The sequence below is a fragment of the Pecten maximus genome, chromosome 14 (genome assembly GCF_902652985.1).
Source record: "Pecten maximus chromosome 14, xPecMax1.1, whole genome shotgun sequence".
Taxonomy (NCBI): Eukaryota; Metazoa; Mollusca; class Bivalvia; order Pectinida; family Pectinidae; genus Pecten; species Pecten maximus.
Genome location: NC_047028.1, coordinates 24,590,915 through 24,613,681, shown reverse-complemented (window position 1 = coordinate 24,613,681; position 22,767 = coordinate 24,590,915). Strand labels below are relative to the sequence as shown.

At 36.8% G+C, this 22,767-nt stretch overlaps 1 protein-coding gene across 3 annotated transcripts in view; it reads right to left on the bottom strand.

Annotated features, from left to right (window-relative positions):
• The window catches only part of LOC117342887 (multidrug resistance-associated protein 4-like), a 151,449-nt gene that overhangs the window by 30,224 nt on the left and 98,458 nt on the right, over positions 1-22,767 (bottom strand). The window contains exon 8 of one of the 3 annotated variants that reach the window (XM_033905177.1): positions 5,401-5,650. The exons of the other annotated variants lie outside the window; for them this stretch is intronic. Coding sequence (XP_033761068.1) covers positions 5,401-5,650 — 250 coding nt within the window. The remainder of the gene's footprint in view (positions 1-5,400; positions 5,651-22,767) is intronic. 3 annotated transcript variants of the gene reach the window in all.

Here is a 22,767-nt window from a genome sequence, read left to right as displayed (position 1 = left end):
ATCAGGAAAGCTCCGCATGTTCTGCATCATAAAGCTATATATTGGGTATCAGGAAAGCTCTGTTGGGAGATGTCACGTTACCTTACCTGAGCCCCCGAGACAGTATGGAGATTCTATAGAACTCTAGCACTAATGATTGGTTTTACACCAGGACATCTTACCGTGACACGAGGGGCGACAGCTAAAGCTTCACTGAGCAACATTATTCCGCGCTGCAACTTAAAGCCGCTGATGGAGCCAAGCATGTTTGCCATATATAAGCCCATGAATACAGATGAAGCTATAACATTGTAGTCGAAGAAAAGCACAGATGACAGCAGAACCAACAAAAACAAAGGTTTGTTGACCAAGTACTCGTTTTGACAACTAAAAAGGTAGAGATTCTTGTGACGAAGGATGTAGTGCTGCTCCACCCTGGAAGGAGTTAAAGTACAATTCACAAACGACATTTAATGACCGAACATACAAAGCTCAGGAAACACAGAATGGAGACATCTGCAAATCATTACAGTCGTTTTTAATTTTGTGTTATTAGTTTTTCTTCATATTACAGGCATCATGCAATCTAGCATGATAATGGTGATTCAGTCTACCTGGAGGGTTTAGTATATATCATGGCAAACATCTCTTACTCCGTGTGTACAGGGTTGCAACATGGGTCAAAGGGCAGGGTTGAGAGGTCCCTTTGGGTCAAAAGGCAGGGTTGAGAGGTCACTTGTTCAAAAGGCAGGGTTGAATGGTTGCTTAATTGGTCAAAAGATGGTTAGGAGGCAGAGGAAGTACATTTAGCAGGTGTGATATAGACATTATATATACATATTCTTATTACTATATTTTTATGTTTTATGACTGTCAAGAAATCCATTCTAATAAGTCAGATATATCATAATAATAATAATAAATATATCAAAATTCAACCATAAAATCTAACAGGATGATTTTGATCATGTCAATTTCCTTTTCACTTTCCCTTACAGCAAGGGTAAAATACTCCGTGTTATCATTCACAACATGATTCATTTAACTCACAAAAACACCATGGTCTTAACACTTCCATTCAATAACTTTCACAGACATCAATGAACTTTTTCTTTTATTTTACAAGTTCTGATTATAAAGCATGCTATCATCACATATTCCTATTCCATACTGTCAATTACCTAAAATGGAATGTATTTTTTCTACCTGTTAACATCAATTCAATATCTATTTTAATTTAAAAGTGAATGGAATGCTAAATTTCAGCATGACTTACATAATGCAGATATTTGACTTTTAATTGAACAATTGATCAATCAAAATCAATCATTCAGCTGTACGAAAAAAGTGAAACGTTTCAGAGACTCACTATTTTCATATAAAAATAAGCGAGAAGTGTAGAAGGATATTCCTTTAAGAGTTAATTTTTTGCCGCCTAAGCAGAAGTTGCAGAAATATTACAGAGACAAGAAGAAAAGAAAGGAAACGCATGGAACATACATTGTACTCCAAACAAACAAAATCCTACTACCTATAAAGGAGTGGTGATTTCCTCTATCAATGTCCTCAAGTAAAGTTTTTAAACATATATAACTTCATATCTGTCTGTTAGAATGATATATTTGGTAATGAAATGGATGTTAATCTGTTCAAATGTCGCAAACTGGTTTTGTCTCCTAGACAACCGATACATATTCAATAGAGAATCACAGATTATAAACTTAAAATGGCCCAAACTGGTTTTGTCTGCTAGAAACACGAAATACGTGGACATTAAACCACTTATGTAACTGAAGTATATCTAAAATAACATGTAATGAATTATTCAAGTAATTCGTATCCTGTTGGTATACAATTGACCCATATAATCACAAGTTCATATGGGTCAGCTTGATGTTGTTCAATAAATAATAATGCAATCAATTCATCCTGTGAAATTCTTCTCTGTACAGAAACTTATACCTTGTACATATTTCATTGAATTATCGCCCGATATCCAGGGCAAATTCTCTCATCATTTATTTATCGCCCGATATTCATGGCAAATTCTATCATTTTTATATCTTGGTCCATCAGACTAAATCTGATTCCCTACTTAAAGCAGCCAATCAGATTTCATTTTGCACATGCATTTCATTAAATACATAAAGGTGAAACAAACATTATCAACTAATTGTTTAAAGTGAAATTTACTTGTCCTCACAGGCCATTTAGGCCTGTTCTAGATTTTAGTGTATCCTTGTTAGTATTGATCAACACAGAAAAAAATTCAGCCTAACAAATTGAAATATCAACCATGAAATATTATCAACTTACATTAAAAACAGGATCATTTTCACACACTGAATTGAAGGCATCATAGAAAGACCATCAAATGATTATACATGGAGCACAAAGAGCACTGTAGCATTTACTTTAAACTTTCACAAAGTCTTTAACCATAGGTTTGATGGGAAACAGTACCTTTTTACCCTAAATTTTCACAAATCATTTATCAGTAAAAACTTTTATCTAAATTTTGAACATGCACAGTCTCCCTCATGGAAATTTTCAACAAGAGGCCCAGAGGGCCTGTATCGCTCACCTGGTTTTATGAGATATGAAACAAGAATGATGCTTAAGTTTATTTGTCGCTGGTATTTCTATGTCAATATATCATAAGCATTTTATATAGGTACATGTACATTGGTTTATTGTTATTCTAAAAATGTCAATTTAGCGAAATTAACCTCTTTTGGTCCAATCCTTCAGCCCCCGGAGGTTAACCCCAACATTCGTACAATTTTGAATACCCACCCCATAACCATGCTACCATACAAATGTAGGTTTTATACCAAATTGTGCAATTAATCCATGAAATGAAATTGACTTTGGGTACAACCCCATAGGGATTGTTACCACACCAATGTGAGTTATATCCATGACTTAGTTTCAGAGAAACCAATTGACCCCTTTTGACCCTGCCTCCCTGGGAGTCAACCCCACCATTTTTACAATTTTGAATCCCTACCCAAAATGATAATACCAGTCAAGTATGAGCTATATCGATTGCTTAGTTTCAGAGAAGAAGTTGTTTATGTCAATTAAGCCAAACTGACCCCTTTTGACCCAACAATTGAATTGCAATTTATGGATAATTTTTAATTTTGGCAAGAAAACATTCTTTAAAGGGCATGTCTGCATCATTTTTAATAATTTGCCCTTGAAACTTCGCACACATGTCAATTAAGCCAAATTGACCCCTTTTGAGCCAACAATTGAATTGCAATTTATGTATAATTTTTAATTTTGGCAAGAAAACATTCTTTAAAGGGCATGTCTGCATCATTTTTAATAATTTGCCCTTGAAACTTTGCACACACCTTCATAAGAGCCGGTTCTTTACAAGAGGCCCAATGGGCCTGTATCGCTCACCTGGCTCTACAGCAACTTTGAAGTTGATTGAGGTCATTTCTACAGATACTATGCTGATTATCATAGTAAGCTAGGTTTATTCATATCAATAAATTTTCTAGTCCTTCATTCCAGCATTTTATTGGCCTAATATCTGGTCTAGGAGGCTCTTGGCTATCGCAAAATTATTGTTTACAGATTTAAGCTGATTTCACCCCTGTGACCTTAAATGTAGGTCAAGGGTCATTAATTTGAACAAACTTTGTAGCCCTTCACCCAAGCATGCTACAGGCCCAATATCAAGTCCCTGGGCCTTTTGGTTATTAAGAAGAAGTCATTTGAAGAATATAGCCTATTTGACCAATATGACCTTGAATGAAGGTCAACGTCATTTATTTGAACAAACTTTGTAGCCCTTCACCCCAGCATGCTACAGGTCCAATATCAAGTCCCTGGGCCTCTTGGTTATTGAGAAGAAGTCGTTTGAAGATTATAGCCTATTTGACCCATGTGACCTTTAATGAACGTCAAGGTCATTTATTTGAACAAAGTTTGTAGCCCTTTACGCTAGCATGCTACAGGCCCAATATCAAGTCCCTTGGCCTCTTGGTTATTGAGAAGAAGTTGTTTGAAGAGTATAGCCTATTTGACCCATGTGACCTTGAATGAAGGTCAACGTCATTTATTTGAACAAACTTTGTAGCCCTTCACCCAAGCATGCTACAGGACCAATATCAAGTACCTGGGCCTCTTGGTTATTGTGAAGAAGTCGTTTGAAGATTATAGCCTATTTGACCAATGTGACCTTGAATGAAGGTCAACGTCATTTATTTGAACAAACTTTGTAGCCCTTCACCCCAGCATGCTACAGGCCCAATATCAAGTCCCTGGGCCTCTTGGTTATTGAGAAGAAGTCGTTTGAAGATTATAGCCTATTTGACCAATGTGACCTTGAATGAAGGTCAAGGTCATTTATTTGAACAAACTTTGTAGCCCCTCACCCCAGCATGCTACAGGCCCAATATCAAGTCCATGGGCCTCTTGGTTATTGAGAAGAAGTTGTTTGAAGATTATAGCCTATTCGACCCATGTGACCTTTAATGAAGGTCAAGGTTATTTATTTGAACAAACTTTGTAGCCCCTCACCCAAGCATGCTATAGGCCCAATATGAAGTTCCTAGGCCTCTTGGTTATTGAGAAGAAGTCGTTTGAAGATTATAGCCTATTTGACCAGTGTGACCTTGAATGAAGGTCAAGGTCATTTATTTGAAAAAAAACTTGGTACTCCTTCACCCCAGCATGCTACAGGCCCAATATCAAGTCCCTTGGCCTCTTGGTTATTGAGAAGAAGTCGTTTGAAGATTATAGCCTATTCGACCCATGTAACCTTTAATGAAGGTTAAGGTCATTTATTTGAACCAAATTGGTAGCCCTTCATCCCAGCATGCTACAGGCCAAATATGAAGTTCCTAGGCCTCTTGGTTATTGAGAAGAAGTCGTTTGAAGATTATAGCCTATTTGACCAGTGTGACCTTGAATGAAGGTCAAGGTCATTTATTTGAACAAACTTGGTACTCCTTCACCCCAGCATGCTACAGGCCCAATATCAAGTCCCTTGGCCTCTTGGTTATTGAGAAGAAGTCGTTTGAAGATTATAGCCTATTTGACCCATTTGACCTTGAATGAAGGTCACGGTCATTTATTTGAACCAAATTGGTAGCCCTTCATCCCAGCATGCTACAGGCCCAATATCAAGTCCCTGGGCCTCTTGGTTATTGAGAAGAAGTTGTTTAAATGAAAAAGTTGACGCCGGACGGCCGGACGGCCGGACAGACGGACGGACGACGGACGCCGCACCATGGCATAAGCTCACTTGCCCTTCGGGCAGATCAGCTAAAAATAAGCAACCAGGTTGTTGATGGGCAGCATTATAGGACAGACAGACACAGTCAGCATTCCGTAATACTTTTATCAAAAAATGTGTATAACACCTAATCTTACGGTTCAGATTCCCTGAATGTTTATTACCTTTGACCGCCTCTGTGAAACCACAAATTGGGAAATGTTTTGTATTGCCAGGAACAAACCCCCAAAGACGCTATGAGCCAGGAGATACAGCAAAGGCAAGCAGGTGTACAGTTCTCTAGGGGTCAAAGATCGGCCCGACAGTGCCGCTGGGACAATCACACAGTAATACATAGTCCGTGGGCCTAACATCCAGAAGGTTATCATTTCGCCCGATATCAATGCAGATCGCCAAATAAAGCGTCCTTCACATCTACAAATTAACATATATAGAAAACACTCCTTGTTTTAAGACTTTAATCCATACACTCAGCAATTATTCCATATATCATGTATTACATTATCAATGTTACTTTCAAAGTCCATCAGTGTTCATGTTCTATGTGAGAAAAAAATGTATACGATTTTCCCCAAATAAGAATAACACTATTTTCACCTTCCCACCTGTAACTTTTTGTTTCATTTTCTTTGAAATTAGCCGAGATCAAATATAACAGTTTTTTGTTGTTTTTTTAAAGTTTTTTTTGAATTGTTAAAAAAATGGTCAAATCCTCCAGAAGACTGAAGTATGTGATTGATATAAATATATATGTATATCAAGTAGCATTTTATTCAGCTCTCCCAATATATTTTGTTGCTCAGGTGAAAAAAACATTTCAGGTAAAACAACATTTCAGATAAAACAACATTTCAGGTAAAACAACAATTTTGGAAAAGCATGCCAAAAACAAACAAACAAAAACCATGATGTTACTCCATCCAACCATTATGCATTGCTATTTGTTTCCTCATCTATATTGAAACATAAAATAGTTAAGTAGGCATGATAAAAAAATTTAAGCTTAAAGCATGGCCTGATTAGATGAATTACTTTCACTACAAGCACATATGAGTACCAATATTAGTTTCTAAGACAGAGCAATTTTGCACAAGATAATATCATAGAGAAATAGATCGAGACTGAAGTAAATGCTTTAGAGGCAAAATGCAAGGATTCTAACCTTCAAATAATAGGTCTGAGAAGGAGGCAACAGTGATACATGTATAGAGTTGAGGTCCTGACAGCTATATAAACATGGAGAGGAATCCCAGATTAAGTATGTTACAAAGTACATTTTTTTTAGTGGGCATCATTGGCTAAATATTGCCAAAGCAAGTTGTGTGTATACTGATGACCAAATATTTGTGTTTTTAGAATCGTATCATAGAAACGCTTTTTTTTTTTCTTTTTTTTTCTTTTTCTAAATTAGATATGAGAATTGGTCAACCAGTAATAGCCACTTTCCTCTATTTACAATATTTACATAATATGGCCACTAATTGATAACAGAATGAATTGTAATTTCTTTTGAATCCAAGTTCAAATCCCATTAACAATTAATGAAAATGACTTAGACATCAAATAAAAATCAATAATTAAAAGGTCAGTCACATTTTAACGAGATTTGTCACAGGTCAAGGGTAAACAAGTCAAATATTAGTCATATTTTAATGAAATGTATTTTTCTTTGAAGCAATACCTTATCCATGAGAAAGAGTATAGTCACCCATCTAGTTTACATACACAGAGATATCTTATTGCAATGCGATCCAATTGACAAATACTTTTTTTAACATATTTGTTGACTTTGTTTGAATTGAATCAATCAGTAAACTTGACTGGTCTAGACTTCGAAACTATGTGAAAAAACATCAAACATCTGCTCAGCAACATTCTGGGCAAGTGTGAATCTATATTTCAGAAAACTGGACCGGAGCTAAAATACTGACCTCCTACTCTAGGTGTACAAGTGCCAACATAGGATGTACATACACCATCTCACCACCAACCTCCAGACCACTGAGCCAGCTGGTGGGAAGCCAAATGCTAACATGCCCAACATGATGATAACAAGAAAGACAACACCATGTAACACCAATGGAATATGTGGCTAGATTCAACACACAATGAACAGAACAATGATCAAGACATAAATGACCACTCAGCACCCTGAAACACAGTTGGTCAGGATCACATCAGCAGTTCTTGAGATTAGCTAGTTATATTGCATCAGCATGAGACTGTATGGACATAGATAACACTATATGCCCCCCTCCCCCCCTCCGTTTGAAAAAAAGTCCAAGTGGCAAAATTTGAAAACATATCAGAATATTTGCACAGTATTTCACCATAACATCACTCTTAGATCTCTACTGAGTGTATGTATAGATATGAACCTGTAAGCCTTTCAAAAATTTACTTACCCCAAAACTTCTTTAAAGTGAGTTACCAGTTAAGAGATAGTATGATGCAAAAAATAATAGGTCCAAAATATGGCAAAACTGGAACAAATTACTATTTCCATGTTGTTTTACCGTAACATCACTCTTAATTGATCTAAGTCTATTACCAAAGGTGTCTCAATTGTCCTAATGAAGGATAACAATAGAAAATAAATCATTAGCCAATGAATATTGAGGAGAACAATATTTCTCAAGCTCCTAACAAAAATATCTGCACTCAAGCTCCTAATAAAACTTTCTGCACTTAAGCTCCTAAGTTAAGACTTAATTGCTATGAAGTAGCAACAAAGCAAACAAGGGTTAAACAAAATTAGGCGATATGTGGTACCATATTGCTGATGGATATATAAATAATATATCCTCGAAATAGATATACAAACACTGAACTTGACCTTGAGTTAAGTGGGATTTAGGTAGAAATAATGACCTTGACCTTAATTTAGACTACAATATAAATCATTGACCTTTACCTTAAAGTTACAATATACAAACACTGACCTTGACCTTGATTTAAGCTAGATTTAGGTAAAAACAATGACCTTGACCTTAACTTAGACTACAATATAAATCATTGACCTTTACCTTCAAACAACAATTAGCTTGACCTTGATTCATATTAGATTTAGGTTAAAACACACCAACACTGACCTTGACCCTTTTGTAGCTTGTGTAAGCATACGATAAGTATTCAGCACTCTCCAGTTGCCATCCCAGCCACATTTGCTTGATCAGGACAATGTAATTAATTAAAGTGAAGAGAGAATCCGATCTCACATACTCTTCCGTCAAGAAATAAGGTAGTACCATCATAAGGTACAACATCTTGTCACCAAAATACCATATTAAATCCCTTATGCCAGACCAGTACATTGTCGCGCGAATCCAGTGACATTCCATGCTGTTGATTTGGAAAATTCATTAAAGATTTTTACAATTATGTGGAGGAAAAGGCATATTAACAATTACAACAGGACTCAACTGAATCACAAATCTTTGTTAAAACACATTATAAAACACATAGTACTTCAAATTGGGTTGGAAAAAACAAATTCTCCCAAGGCCTTTATACTGCTAGCGATATAAACATGCACAAGTTTGGTTACGAACAAAATCAATTAATATCAGCATATAATAATAGCAAAATGAAATCTACATCTAGCACCGATTAAATAAATTCCAGGTGAGAGACAGAAACCCTTACTAGGTGAGAGACAGAAACCCTTACTAGGTGAGAGACAGACACCATTACTAGGTGAGAGACAGACACCATTACTACGTGAGAGACAGACACCCTTACTAGGTGAGAGACAGATACCCTTACTAGGTGAGAGACAGAAACCCTTACTAGGTGAGAGACAGACACCCTTACTAGGTGAGAGACAGACACCCTTACTAGGTGAGAGACAGATACCCTTACTAGGTGAGAGACAAATACCCTTACTAGGTGAGAGACAGACACCCTTACTAGGTGAGAGACAGACACCCTTACTAGGTGAGAGACAGACACCCTTACTAGGTGAGAGACAGAAACCCTTACAAGGTGAGACAGAAACCCTTACTAGGTGAGAGACAGACGCCCTTACTAGGTGAGAGACAGACACCCTTACTTGGTGAGAGACAGACGCCCTTACTAGGTGAGAGACAGACACCCTTACTAGGTGAGAGACAGACACCCTTACTAGGTGAGAGACAGATACCCTTACTAGGTGAGAGACAGACGCCCTTACTAGGTGAGAGACAGACACCCTTACTTGGTGAGAGACAGACGCCCTTACTAGGTGAGAGACAGACACCCTTACTAGGTGAGAGATAGACGCCCTTACTAGGTGAGAGACAGAAACCCTTACTAGGTGAGACAGAAACCCTTACTAGGTGAGAGACAGACGCCCTTACTAGGTGAGAGACAGACACCCTTACTTGGTGAGAGACAGACACCCTTACTAGGTGAGAGACAGACACCCTTACTAGGTGAGAGACAGACACCCTTACTAGGTGAGAGACAGACGCCCTTACTAGGTGAGAGACAGACACCCTTACTTGGTGAGAGACAGACGCCCTTACTAGGTGAGAGACAGACACCCTTACTAGGTGAGAGACAGACACCCTTACTAGGTGAGAGACAGACACCCTTACTAGGTGAGAGACAGACACCCTTACTAGGTGAGAGACAGACACCCTTACTAGGTGAGAGACAGACACCCTTACTAGGTGAGAGACAGAAACCCTTCCTAGGTGAGAGACAGAAACCCTTACTAGGTGAGAGACAGACACCATTACTAGGTGAGAGACAGACACCCTTACTTGGTGAGAGACAGACACCATTACTAGGTGAGAGACAGACACCCTTACTAGGTGAGAGACAGACACCCTTACTTGGTGAGAGACAGAAACCCTTACTAGGTGAGAGACAGACACCCTTACTTGGTGAGAGACAGACACCTTACTAGGTGAGAGACAGACACCCTTACTAGGTGAGAGACAGAAACCCTTACTAGGTGAGAGACAGAAACCCTTACTAGGTGAGACAGACACCCTTACTAGGTGAGAGACAGAAACCCTTACTAGGTGAGAGACAGAAACCCTTACTAGGTGAGAGACAGACACCCTTACTAGGTGAGAGACAGACACCCTTACTAGGTGAGAGACAGACACCCTTACTAGGTGAGAGACAGACACCCTTACTAGGTGAGAGACAGACATCCCTTACTAGGTGAGAGACAGACACCCTTACTAGGTGAGAGACAGAAACCCTTACTAGGTGAGAGACAGACACCCTTACTAGGTGAGACAGAAACCCTTACTAGGTGAGAGACAGATACCCTTACTAGGTGAGAAACAGATACCCTTACTAGGTGAGAGACAGACGCCCTTACTAGGTGAGAGACAGAAACCCTTACTAGGTGAGAGACAGACACCTTTACTAGGTGACAGACAGACACCATTACTAGGTGACAGACAGACACCATTACTAGGTGACAGATGGACGTCCTTACTAGGTGAGATGGAAAGTTTCCAAAAGTAGTCAAGAACCTGGAAAGCTGTGAGCTAAAAGCACCTGTGATAATGTGTGTGCGACTCATGTTTTTTCTATACATGTATAATGCTATAATGCTAAACGCTGTCATTCTAATCAACAAAAATATTTTGAGATACTGCGAGTGATTACTAGGTTACATGATTACATAGATCAATCCATGACTTTGATGGGTGGTTAGGTAATCTCACAACCTTGCACTGTCATCTTAGGTCAAAATCACAGAAACATAATGTATTTCACGATTTTGCTGTCACCTTTTTGAATTTCTATCTGCATATTTTTCTTATGGTCTGAAATACAGTATCTATGTATATCATTTGTATTTTTCTACAATTCTGTTAAAAAATTTTGGTAATACTATTTCTGAAAGAATCACTTCATCTCTAGAAAATAAATTGACCATAACCAAATCACAGCTTGTCCTGCATATTATCATTCAACAACTATACTTAACAAATTTCAGTTCCATATCAGTAATTCGTAAATGAGCTGAAACAAAATTAGGATGTTTGAAGGCAACACTACATGACCTGACCACCAAAGGGACATCTTATTATCCAATACTTCTTATTTCACTGTCACTGTAATTTCTTTATATTCATACTGTTTTGTTTTAGAACAATTTCAAAAACTGGAAATATCATAGAGATTTTTATATAAACAAGAGATCCCAGAGGGATCTTGGCGCCCACCATTGAATGTTCTTCATAGGTTCCATGTCAGATTGATCTTTTCTCTACTTTTCTCTTCTTCTAAGTCTTACTAATCTGTGTAAACTCAGAAGAAACCTCTAGTACTTTTCAAACAAGGGAAACCTATATATAAAATTTAAGATTTAGGCACCAAGGGGAACCTATATATATGGAATTTGAGAAAGATTCCTTCAGTGCTTTCTGAGAAATAGTGATAACAAACTTCAATTGTCAAAATCCAAGATGGCTGCTTGTCGGCCATGTTGTTTTCCGATTGGTCTCAAAATGCAATATGCATAACTAGGCACCTGGGGGAACCTACATATGAAATTTCAGGAAGATCCCTTCATTAGTTTCTTAGTAATAGTGATAACCAGTTTCAATTTTCGAAATCCAAGATGGCTGCCTGTCGGCCATGTTGTTTTCTGATTGGTCTCAAAATGCAATATGCATAACTAGGCACCAAGGGGAACCTACATATGAAATTGGAGAAAGATCCAATCAAAACTTTCTCAGAAATAGCGATAACAAACTTCTATGGTCAAAATCCAAGATGGCTGCCTGTCGGCCATGTTGTTTTCCGATCAGTCCCAAAATGCGATATGCATTACTAGGCACCAAGGGGAACCTACATATGAAATTTGAGAAAGATCCCTTCAGTACTTTCTCAGAAATGGCAATAACAAACTTTAATGGTCAAAATCCAAGATGGCTGCCTGTCGGCCATGTTGTTTTCCGATTGGTCTCAAAATGCTATATGCATAACTAAGCACCAAGGGGAACCTAAAAAACAAATATGAAAAAGATCCCTTCAGTACTTTTACAGAAATAGCGATAACAAACTTCAATTGTCAAAATCCAAGATGGCTGCCTGTCGGCCATGTTGTTTTCAGATTGGTCTCAAAATGCAATATGCATAACTAGGCACTAAGGGGAACCTACATATGAAATTTGAGAAAGATCCCTTCTGTGCTTTTTGAGAAATAGCGATAACAAACTTCAAAGGTCAAAATCCAAGATGGCTGCCCGTCGGCCATGTTGTTTTCCGATCGGTCCCAAAATGCAATATGCATAACTAGGCACCAAGGGAAACCTACATATAAAATTTGAGAAAGATCCCTTCAGTACTTTCTCAGAAATAGCGATAACAAACTTCAATGGTCAAAATCCAAGATGGCCGCCTGTCGGCCATGTTGTTTTCCGATCGGTCCCAAAATGCAATATGCATAACTAGGCACCAAGGGGAACCTACATATGAAATTTGAGAAAGATCCCTTAAGTACTTTCTGAGGATTAGCGATAACAAGAATTGTTTACGGACGGACGGACGGACGGACGGACGGACGGAGGGAGGGACGGACGGACGGACGGACGGACGGACGACGGACCACGGACGCAGGGCGATTTGAATAGCCCACCATCTGATGATGGTGGGCTAAAAATGACAACCAATTTTGATGTATTCACCCAATTCAAGACACTTGTGGATGACATTTCAGACCAGGGAACTTAATTTCAGAAATCCATGCAATCACAACATATAGGATGTTTCAGAAAAAAGGAACTGAAGCGAACTGACCTGTACTCTTTCGAGACTTGTGTACCCCACTCCAAAATTTTCTGCATTGTAGGCAACTCTATTCAGAAATCTTTGTAAAAGTATAACACACAGCATTGCTATGTAGAGGGGACGGGCCAGGACATGACTGCCCTGGATTGTCTTGACCATCAGTATGACTAATATTAAAACCTTCGGAATTGCGATCCAGATCATATCAATCACCATTGACGACAAACGCTGTTTCTGATGGATAGGCCAAAGTTCAGCCCTGTTTGAAATTATAATAACAATTAATATGGTAATAGCCTACACAATTACTAATTCTTACACCAGCAGAATCTTTTCTCACCATGAACAAACAAAACTGGATTTGTAAAAAAAAAAAAAAAAAAATTTATTTGACTTCTGACTGGTCTTCTGAATGCCCCTGTTCAATGACAAGTTATTTATGGCAGTAAATTGGTTGGTGCGATAATTTTGACCTGTCTATAAAGGCAACCTGTCTATAGTGATCGTTTTTCTGTCTCCCTATGGGTGGTCGTTATAGACAGGTTTGACTGTAATTACAAATCTTAAGCATGGGGAAAAACCCATGGACTTATTTTTATCATAGGATTATGTGTATCTCTGGATGCCTAGCAATGCTATATACGGTTATAGGGTGGGGATCTAAATGGTTTCAAAGATAACAAAGAAACTAAGTTCTTTGGCACGAGGAAAGACCATTGGGCCTAGTTTTACATCAGGATTGTGTTTATCCCCCGATGCCCAGCAATGCTATATGTGGATATAAGGTGATCTCAGCAAAAATATAACCACGAAACACCCCATAAGTCCTTAAGGGTGGGGAAAGACCTTTAGACTCTTGATGCCCTGCAACGGTATATATGGTTATGGAGTTGGGATCTCAATGGTTTCAAAAATATAACCAAGAAACTAAGTCCCTCTAATGGGGTGCCCGCCCCTCAGCCTTCTACAATTTGTAGCTTTTTGAATACCTTCCACCTACAGATGCTACCTGTCATATATGTGAAACAGAGCACATGATTAATTAAGGGAAAAACTCGTTCTCGAGTTTCCAGGGGTAACAGCGATGCTTTCGCAAGCAGCGGTAAGTATCATTTCCGAGTCCCTACATTCTGGGCGCCAATGTAACAAAGCACTTGGTTAATTAAATTCAAATCACTGCCTCCGCTAGGGATCGAACCTGGGACCTCTGGCTTACACTCAACCGATTGAGCTAAAGAGAAGATCTCTCTAGTCGAGCGGTATATTGCGGCTAATATTTACCAGGGTTACATATGCCTCTTAGTTCAAGAGAAGAAGTGGTTTATAGCAATATAGCTAAATTGCTCCCGTTTGGCCCCACCTCTCAGCCCGACTGTTTGTAACTTTTTCAATCCTGAAGTTTTTAGAATTATTAGGAAAAAACAAGAGGTCCAGAGGGCTTGTATCACTCACCTAGTTGGATTTGACCAAATGTCATAATAATGATCTTATTCAATTCATTGATTGTCTTGTTGATGTCAAACAATGCTATATATGGTTATGGGGTGGGGATCTCAAGTGCTTCAAAGATGTAATCCAGAAATAAAATCCAGACTCCCTTAGGGTGTTGTGAAAAGACCCCCAGAGATTGTTTTTATATTATGTTTAAAGAAATGAAGTCCTTTGGCACATGGAAAAACCCCTGGGCCTATTTTTACATCAGGATTATCTTTATATCTTAATGGGGGATCAGGGCCCACCATTTGTAGCCTTTTGAATTCCTAACCACTTACAGATGCTTTCAGTCAGATGAGGTTAAATTCCAATCACTAACGGACAAGAAGTTGTTGTTTTTGTTGAATTGTCAACAACGGACGGATGCCACGGTTTGGCATAAGCTCACTTTAGTCTTTTGGACCAGGTGAGCTAAAACCAGTTTTTACATGTTTTGAATATTGTATCACAAATGTTACACTGAGTGTTAACTCTGTGTATCATATTTGGTACAAAGCTTGGAAATTTACTGTTCAAAATTAAATATCTAAACAGAAATAAAGAATGTTTATTAAGTGTAATTTTCAAGGCAGATTTACTAATCGAGATGACATTTTTTCATGAACATAATTACCTCCCTTGATTATTTTTTCCCATTTACTGCATAAATATCCCATAATATCTGTGCACAGAATTTACCTAAAATAAATTTCAATGTCATGAACCTATCATCTGCACATGCTTTGATATGTATGCTTTATTTTATTATGAGATTCATAAAAGTTTAAAGATCTGACCATCATTTTGGAATACAAAAAAACAAGTTGTCAGGTAGAAACAGTAAAACCACAAAAGCATGAAATCAAAGTTTGCAACTGACTTACACCCATTTAATCACAGAGATATGCTATATATAAACATGTTCCGTTACAAACCATTAAAAAACCTATATCACGAATGATACGCCAGGCACTAGAGGATTAAGCAAACACATTACGGAAACACATCAAAATTGTGATGCAAAATTATCATAAGGTTTCTACAAGAAAATGCCATATTGAAGTATAACAAAATTGTGCTTAAATACATCCAGTAAGCTTGAGCATTATTCAAAAACATGCATGGATAAAACTCCTGAAATATGTCTTTACCATAGACATTTTCCAGTATTTGTTTTTATAATAATTATTGTCTATGTCCTTGCCATGGGTACCTATTCTGGAGAAGAATGAAAATTAGGATGATTAAGGGAGGCACATCAAGTCCCGACCATGAAATGGACATCTTATTGTCAAACATTTTATTTCACAATTATGTTACTTTCTTAATTGTCATACTACAATTTGTTTCTGTACAAATCCAATAGTTTTCAATTTCACAATTATGTTACTTTCTTAATTGTCATACTACAATTTGTTTCTGTACAAATCCAATAGTTTTATTTCACAATTATGTTACTTTCTTAATTGTCATACTACAATTTGTTTCTGTACAAATCCAATAGTTTTATTTCACAATTATGTTACTTTCTTAATTGTCATACTACGATTTGTTTCTGTACAAATCTAAAACTAATGGGAAATATGGAGATTTTTATACTGAACTGACAACCAATTTTTATGTATTCAACCAACTGAAGACAACTGTGGGTGTTGAGCTCTATTTGTCTATAGTTCAACTAGTTCAATTTCTGTCCAATCTCAAATTACAGTAATGGATAATAGTTAATTTCTGCTACAGGGATTTTATCTCGGGAGTCCTGTAACAACATCTTGGATGTACGATTTGTTTCAGACAGGGGAACATTATTTCAATGTATAATGACAACATATTTCATGTTGTTTCAGAAGTCAAATGGCAACATCTCAGATGATGTTTCAGACAAGGGACCTTTATTTCAATGTTCAATGACAACATATTCATTGTTGTTTCAGACAAAGGACCTTTATTTCAATGTTCAATGACAACATGTTCCTTGTTGTTTCAGACAAAGGACCTTTATTTCAATGTTCAATGACAACATGGTCCATGTTGTTTCAGACAAAGGACCTTTATTTCAATGTTCAATGACAACATATTCCATGTTGTTTCAGACAAAGGACCTTTATTTCAATGTTCAATGACAACATCTTCAATGTTGTTTCAGACAAGGGACATTTATTTCAATGTCCATTGACAACATCTCAGATGTTTTTCAGACAAGAACCTTTATTTCAATGTGCAATGACAATATTTTGGATCTTGTTTCAGACAAGGGAACTTTATTTCAGAAGTCCAATGACAACATTTTGGATGTTGTTTCAGACAAGGGTATTAAAGCTAACTGACCTGTGCTCTTTTCAGACTTGTATACACCACTCCTGAACTTTCAGCAAGGAAGGTAGCTCTATCCAGAAGCCTTTGTAATAACATAGCACACAGCATTGCCATGTAGAGGGGACGGGCCAGGACATGACTGCCCTGGATTGTCTTGACCATCAGTATGACTAATATTAAAACCTTCGGAATTCCAATCCAGATCATGTCAATCACCATTGACGATAAACGCTGTTTCTGATGGATAGGCCGAAGTTCAGCCCTGTTTGAAATTATGACAACAATTAACATGGTAATAGCCTACAAGATTACTAACTCTAACACCAGCAGAATCCTTTCTCACCATGAACAAACAAAACTGGACTTGTCAAAAAAAAAATTTAAAAAAAAGTGTAAATTCTGATATCTTGAGCAAAAACATTAAGGAAAAACATCAAAATTGTGATGCCAAATTATCATCAGGTTTACAAGATGATGTCATATTGAAGTAAGACAAAATTGTGCTTAAATACATTTAGTAAGCTTGAGCATTATTTAAAAGCATGGATTTAAATTTCTGAAATTTTATGAAGTACATCTTGCAGTATTTGTTTTAATGTCCAACTCACCAGTTCCCATAATGAAGCAGAGAGGAGAGCAGGTCTTGATTCTAGACACTAAAATTAGCTGAGCATGTATAACAGGTCTTACAGCAAGCATTACTATCAGGAACACAGTTTAGAATTAGATAAATATCACAAAGGTAGCAAACATTGATACACCAATTGTTATGATGTTACCAACCAACAGATACTTTTTGATACTGCGAGATAATACTTGGGTTGAATGATAGCCAAGTCCATGACTTCCTGCCACTTGTAACAACTTTGATGTGCGGTTAGGGCCATATTACAACATCCTTTTGTCATCTTGAGGTCAAAATCACAGAAACATAATGTTTTTCACGATTCTGCCATCACGTTTTTGAATTTCTATCTGCATATTTTTCTTATGTTCTGAAATATTGAATATGTATGTTATTTGAATGTTTCTATGATTTCACTGCAGTTTTGGATATACCATTTTTGTGAGAACAGCTTTAACTCTAGAACAAGAGGTATCTGGGCCTTAATAGTAGTGCTGTAACGATACACCGTGGTGTACAGAAAATCATGATAAATTGAGTCGGTTTGGTACACAATTAGTTTTTATCGGCTTTTGGTTCAGTCCAGTTTTTAGTATTGACCCGATTCGGCTAGAATTAACATTGCAGGTAACGTTAATTTTGATTGGCTCCCCCATTAAATGTTGTCCAATAGCAGCTAACATTGTAAAATAAGTACATAGACAAATGAAAAATGGCAGAGGCGAAACTTAAAAAACCTCCAACAAATATCGTTCTCATGTTTGGCAACACTTTGAGTTTTGGAAAAACTCAGAAGGCAAAACGCAGTCAACCTGCTGAATATGCTTCACTGATGTTTTAGCTACAAGTCTGGCTATACATGTACATCAAATATGGTGACTCATTTATAAAAAAAATTCCTTATTCACTTACCTTTGAAGTTTGACTTGAGCTGTTGACAATTTGTATCATAATGAAATGTATGGTATCTTGGGTGGATATTGCGATACATATTGTATCGTGGCATAAGTTTATCATAAAAGCCCTAATCAATGGTAACCTAAGTTCTAAAATACATAGTCGGTGTTTTATTTGTTTTTAATGTAAGAATTTAACACATAATGACAAGTGTGTCCTTCAAGGTAGGTCAAGGTCATTCAATTGAACAAACATTTCAGTCTTTTATCAAAGCATGCCACTATCCTAACCCTTTTACTCTTAGTTATTGAGAAGTTGTTGAAATATTCAAACACATTTGACCTCTGTGACCTTGAGAGTACATCAAGGGAATTCATTTCAACACCTTTGGTAGCCCTTCATCCCAGCATGCTACTGGATCAATATCATGACTCTGGGTCAATTTGACCCCTGTGATTTTGAAAGTAGGTCAAGGTCTTTGCTTTTAACAAACCTATTAGCCCTTCTTCCCAGCAAACTGCTTACTCAATATCATGACCCTGGGCCTCTTGGTTATTGAGAAGAATTTGTAGATGTAAATTATTTATAACTCACAACACACAACAGACATCGCCTGACAAAGGTGATAAAAAAAAGTCACTTGGGAATTTGTCTCTGGTGACTTAACAATTAATCGACCATAACCGAATCTGCAGAGCTTGACCTGCATACGATCATAAACAACTATACATGATATATTTCAGTTCTACATCTGTTAAAATGTAAATTAGCAGAAAGAAAATTGGGGTGATTAATATAAGGGCAACACTGTATGTTCCAACCATATAAAGACCTCTTATTATCCAATACTTCTATTTCACAGAAATTTCTTTATATTCATACCTTGTTTTGTTAAAGTAAAAATCCAAAACCACTGGGAATTATTATGGAGTTTCATACAAAAACTGACAATCAATTTTGATGTATTCAACCAATTCATGATTTGTTTCAGACTAGGGATCTTAATTTCAGACGACCCAGGACAACATCACACATGTTGTTTTAGATAAGAGAGTCTTATACCCGTAGACCAACAACATCTTGGATGTTGTTTGTCCAACATAGGAACAATATTTCAGAAGACCAATGACAAACATCTCGGATGTTGTTTCAGACAAGGGAACCTTATTTCAGAAGACCAGTGACAAAATTAGAACGATGTTTCAGACAAGGGAACGTCATTTCTGAAGTCCAGTGACAAAACCAGAACATTGTTTCAGACAAGTGAACCTTATTTCAGAAGTCCAGTGACAAAATTAGAATGTTGTTTCAGACAAGGAAACCTTATTTCATAAGTCCAGTGACAAAATTAGAATGTTGTTTCAGACAAGGGAACCTTATTTCAGAATTCCAATGAGAAAATTAGAACTTTGTTTCAGACAAGGGAACCTTATTTCAGAAGACCAGTGACAAAATTAGAACATTGTTTCAGACAAGTGAACCTTATTTCAGAAGTCCAGTGACAAAATTAGAATGTTGTTTCAGACAAGGGAACCTTATTTCATAAGTCCAGTGACAAAATTAGAATGTTGTTTCAGACAAGGGAGTCTTATTTCAGAATTCCAATGAGAAAATTAGAACTTTGTTTCAGACAAGGGAACCTTATTTCAGAAGACCAGTGACAAAATTAGAATGTTGTTTCAGACAAGGGAACCTTATTTCATAAGTCCAGTGACAAAATTAGAATGTTGTTTCAGACAAGGGAACCTTATTTCAGAATTCCAATGAGAAAATTAGAATGTTGTTTCAGACAAGGAATTATTTCAGAAGTCCAGTGATAACATTTTGGATGTTGTTTCAGACAAGGGAACATTATTTCAGAATTCCAATGAGAAAATTAGAACTTTGTTTCAGACAAGGGAACCTTATTTCAGAAGACCAGTGACAAAATTAGAACATTGTTTCAGACAAGGGAATCTTATTTCAGAAGTCCAGTGACAAAATTAGAAAGTTGTTTCAGACAAGGAATTATTTCAGAAGTCCAGTGATAACATTTTGGATGTTGTTTCAGACAAGGGAACCTTATTTCAGAATTCCAATGAGAAAATTAGAACTTTGTTTCAGACAAGGGAGTCTTATTTCAGAAGTCCAGTGACAAAATTAGAAAGTTGTTTCAGACAAGGAATTTATTTCAGAAGTCCAGTGACAACATTTTGGATGTTGTTTCAGACAAGAGAACTTAAGCTAACTGACCTGTACTCTCCTGAGACTTGTATACCCAACTCCCATATTTTCTGCAAGGTAGGCAACTTTCTCCAGGAATTTACGTAATATCATAACGCACAGCATTGCCATGTAGAGGGGACGGGCCAGGACATGACTGCCCTGGATTGTCTTGGCCATCAGTATCACTAATATTAAAACCTTGGCAGATCCAATCCAGATCAGATCAATCACCAATGACGACAAACGCTGCTTCTGATGGATAGGCCGAAGTTCAGCCCTGTTTGAAATTATAAATAACAATTAATATGGTAATGATCTACAGGATTACTAACTCTTTACCAGCAGAATCTTTTCTCACCATGACCAAACCAAGCTGGATTTTAAAAAAAAAACTTTTAAATATTCTCATACCTTGGGTAAATCTACGGTAAATCATCATAAATATGATGCCGAATTGTCATAGGTACCTACCAAATGATGCTACATTGAAGCATAATGAAACTGTGCTTAAAGACATCCAGTTAATTTGAGCTTTATTAAAAAAAAACGGCACGGATCGCAATTCTTGAAAAATTGTCTTTACCAATGACATCTTTGCAGTATTTATTTTATTGTCCAACTCATTTCCTTGCCACAGGTTCCCATTATAAAGGAGAGAAAAAAGCAGGACTTGATTCTAGACACTAAAATTGGCTGAACATGCATTACAGTTCTTACAGCTAGCAACTAATATATATGCAAACTAAAATGAGATAAACAGTATGAAGACACATTCAGACTTTTGAATGCAGATAAATATTGAGATCTTTGTCAATGAAACAACAATCAACATTGAGGTCATAAATGTCAACAAAACATTAAACTCAATGTTGAGGTCTCTCTGTCAACAAAACATAAAATTCCAAATTGATGCCTCTATCAACAAAATATAAAACTCAACACTAGACCTATATGTGATGTTGCTGTCAGCAAACTGGCTGAGTTTTGAAATTTTAAATTTAATTTAAAATTTCCACTGGATTTATGGAAATATCTTGGTTATTAGAACTTTTCTTTAATTTCAATTCAAAAGGATTATTTTAAGTTATGGAATTCCTTGACGAAACAGTCAGACAAGGACGACAGTTTTTATAAATATTTGATGAAACCAAAACAGACATGGACAATATTCTTTATGACTTTTTGATGAAACAGAAATAGACATGGACAACAGTTTTTATAACAATTTGTAGAAATTCAAATATAGCTAGCTTGTGATACCATGGAATTAAAATGTGGTTGAAAAGCAGAAAGAAGCTGGGCATACACTTTGCACAAATATATCTAAGAAACACGACACATCGGGTGATAGACTAGCAATCCGGGATGGTATAATATTGAATAAGTGAAATGGAATAGACTTGTTCTAGCTTTAAATAGAAAAAGACTCCCTGTTAATTTTTTGTCCTGAAACTACTACAAGAAATAGTCTACCTGTTATATCGATGGTACTTGGTTCCAGTATGTACATGTAGCCATATACAACTGAAATTTTGAGTGCTGTTTCTCAGTTACACAGAATAAGATTGCTATAATCTTCTGAATCAAAATTAAACCTCACTTTTGATATACAATGGTACATGATTTAGTATATTACTAAATTAGCACTATGCTAATTTGGCACTACATCATTATGTATGAAACTTTAGGGAAGGCCTATTTCATAATTTGTTAACAAGTACGTTTATCAATTTCAAAATTGATGATTCTGTAAACATGAATGGAAATTATTTGTCTTTTGAGTATAAATACTGTAATGTCTTTTCTTTTACAAAACATTCACATAAAATAACATCGACTGAGTACAAAAACTATCTAAGTACGGGAATTTCTATATGGCAGATACTTAAGGTACCTGGTATCCAGGAACTGTAAGTTTGGTACGGGAATTTCTATATGGCACATACTGGGTACCAAAGAACTGTAGATTTGGTATGGGAATTCCAGAACTGTCAATTTGGTACTGTCAATTTGGTAGAGTCCCTTAATTATGATTTACATAGTCCTTTACAAGGAGCTATAGTCCAATGCTTTCAATGTCCCTTGATCACCACAAGGTCAGGACAAATTCACCGAAAACTGAGGCAAAATCCAACCCATTATGTCGCCTCAACACAACCAATGGCCAATAAAATGGATGATATTTAAACTCATACCCAGACAATCAACAGTAATCAACAGTGTTGTACAATCTTAAGCCATATGATTTTGGCTAGATTGAATTTTCCTTTGG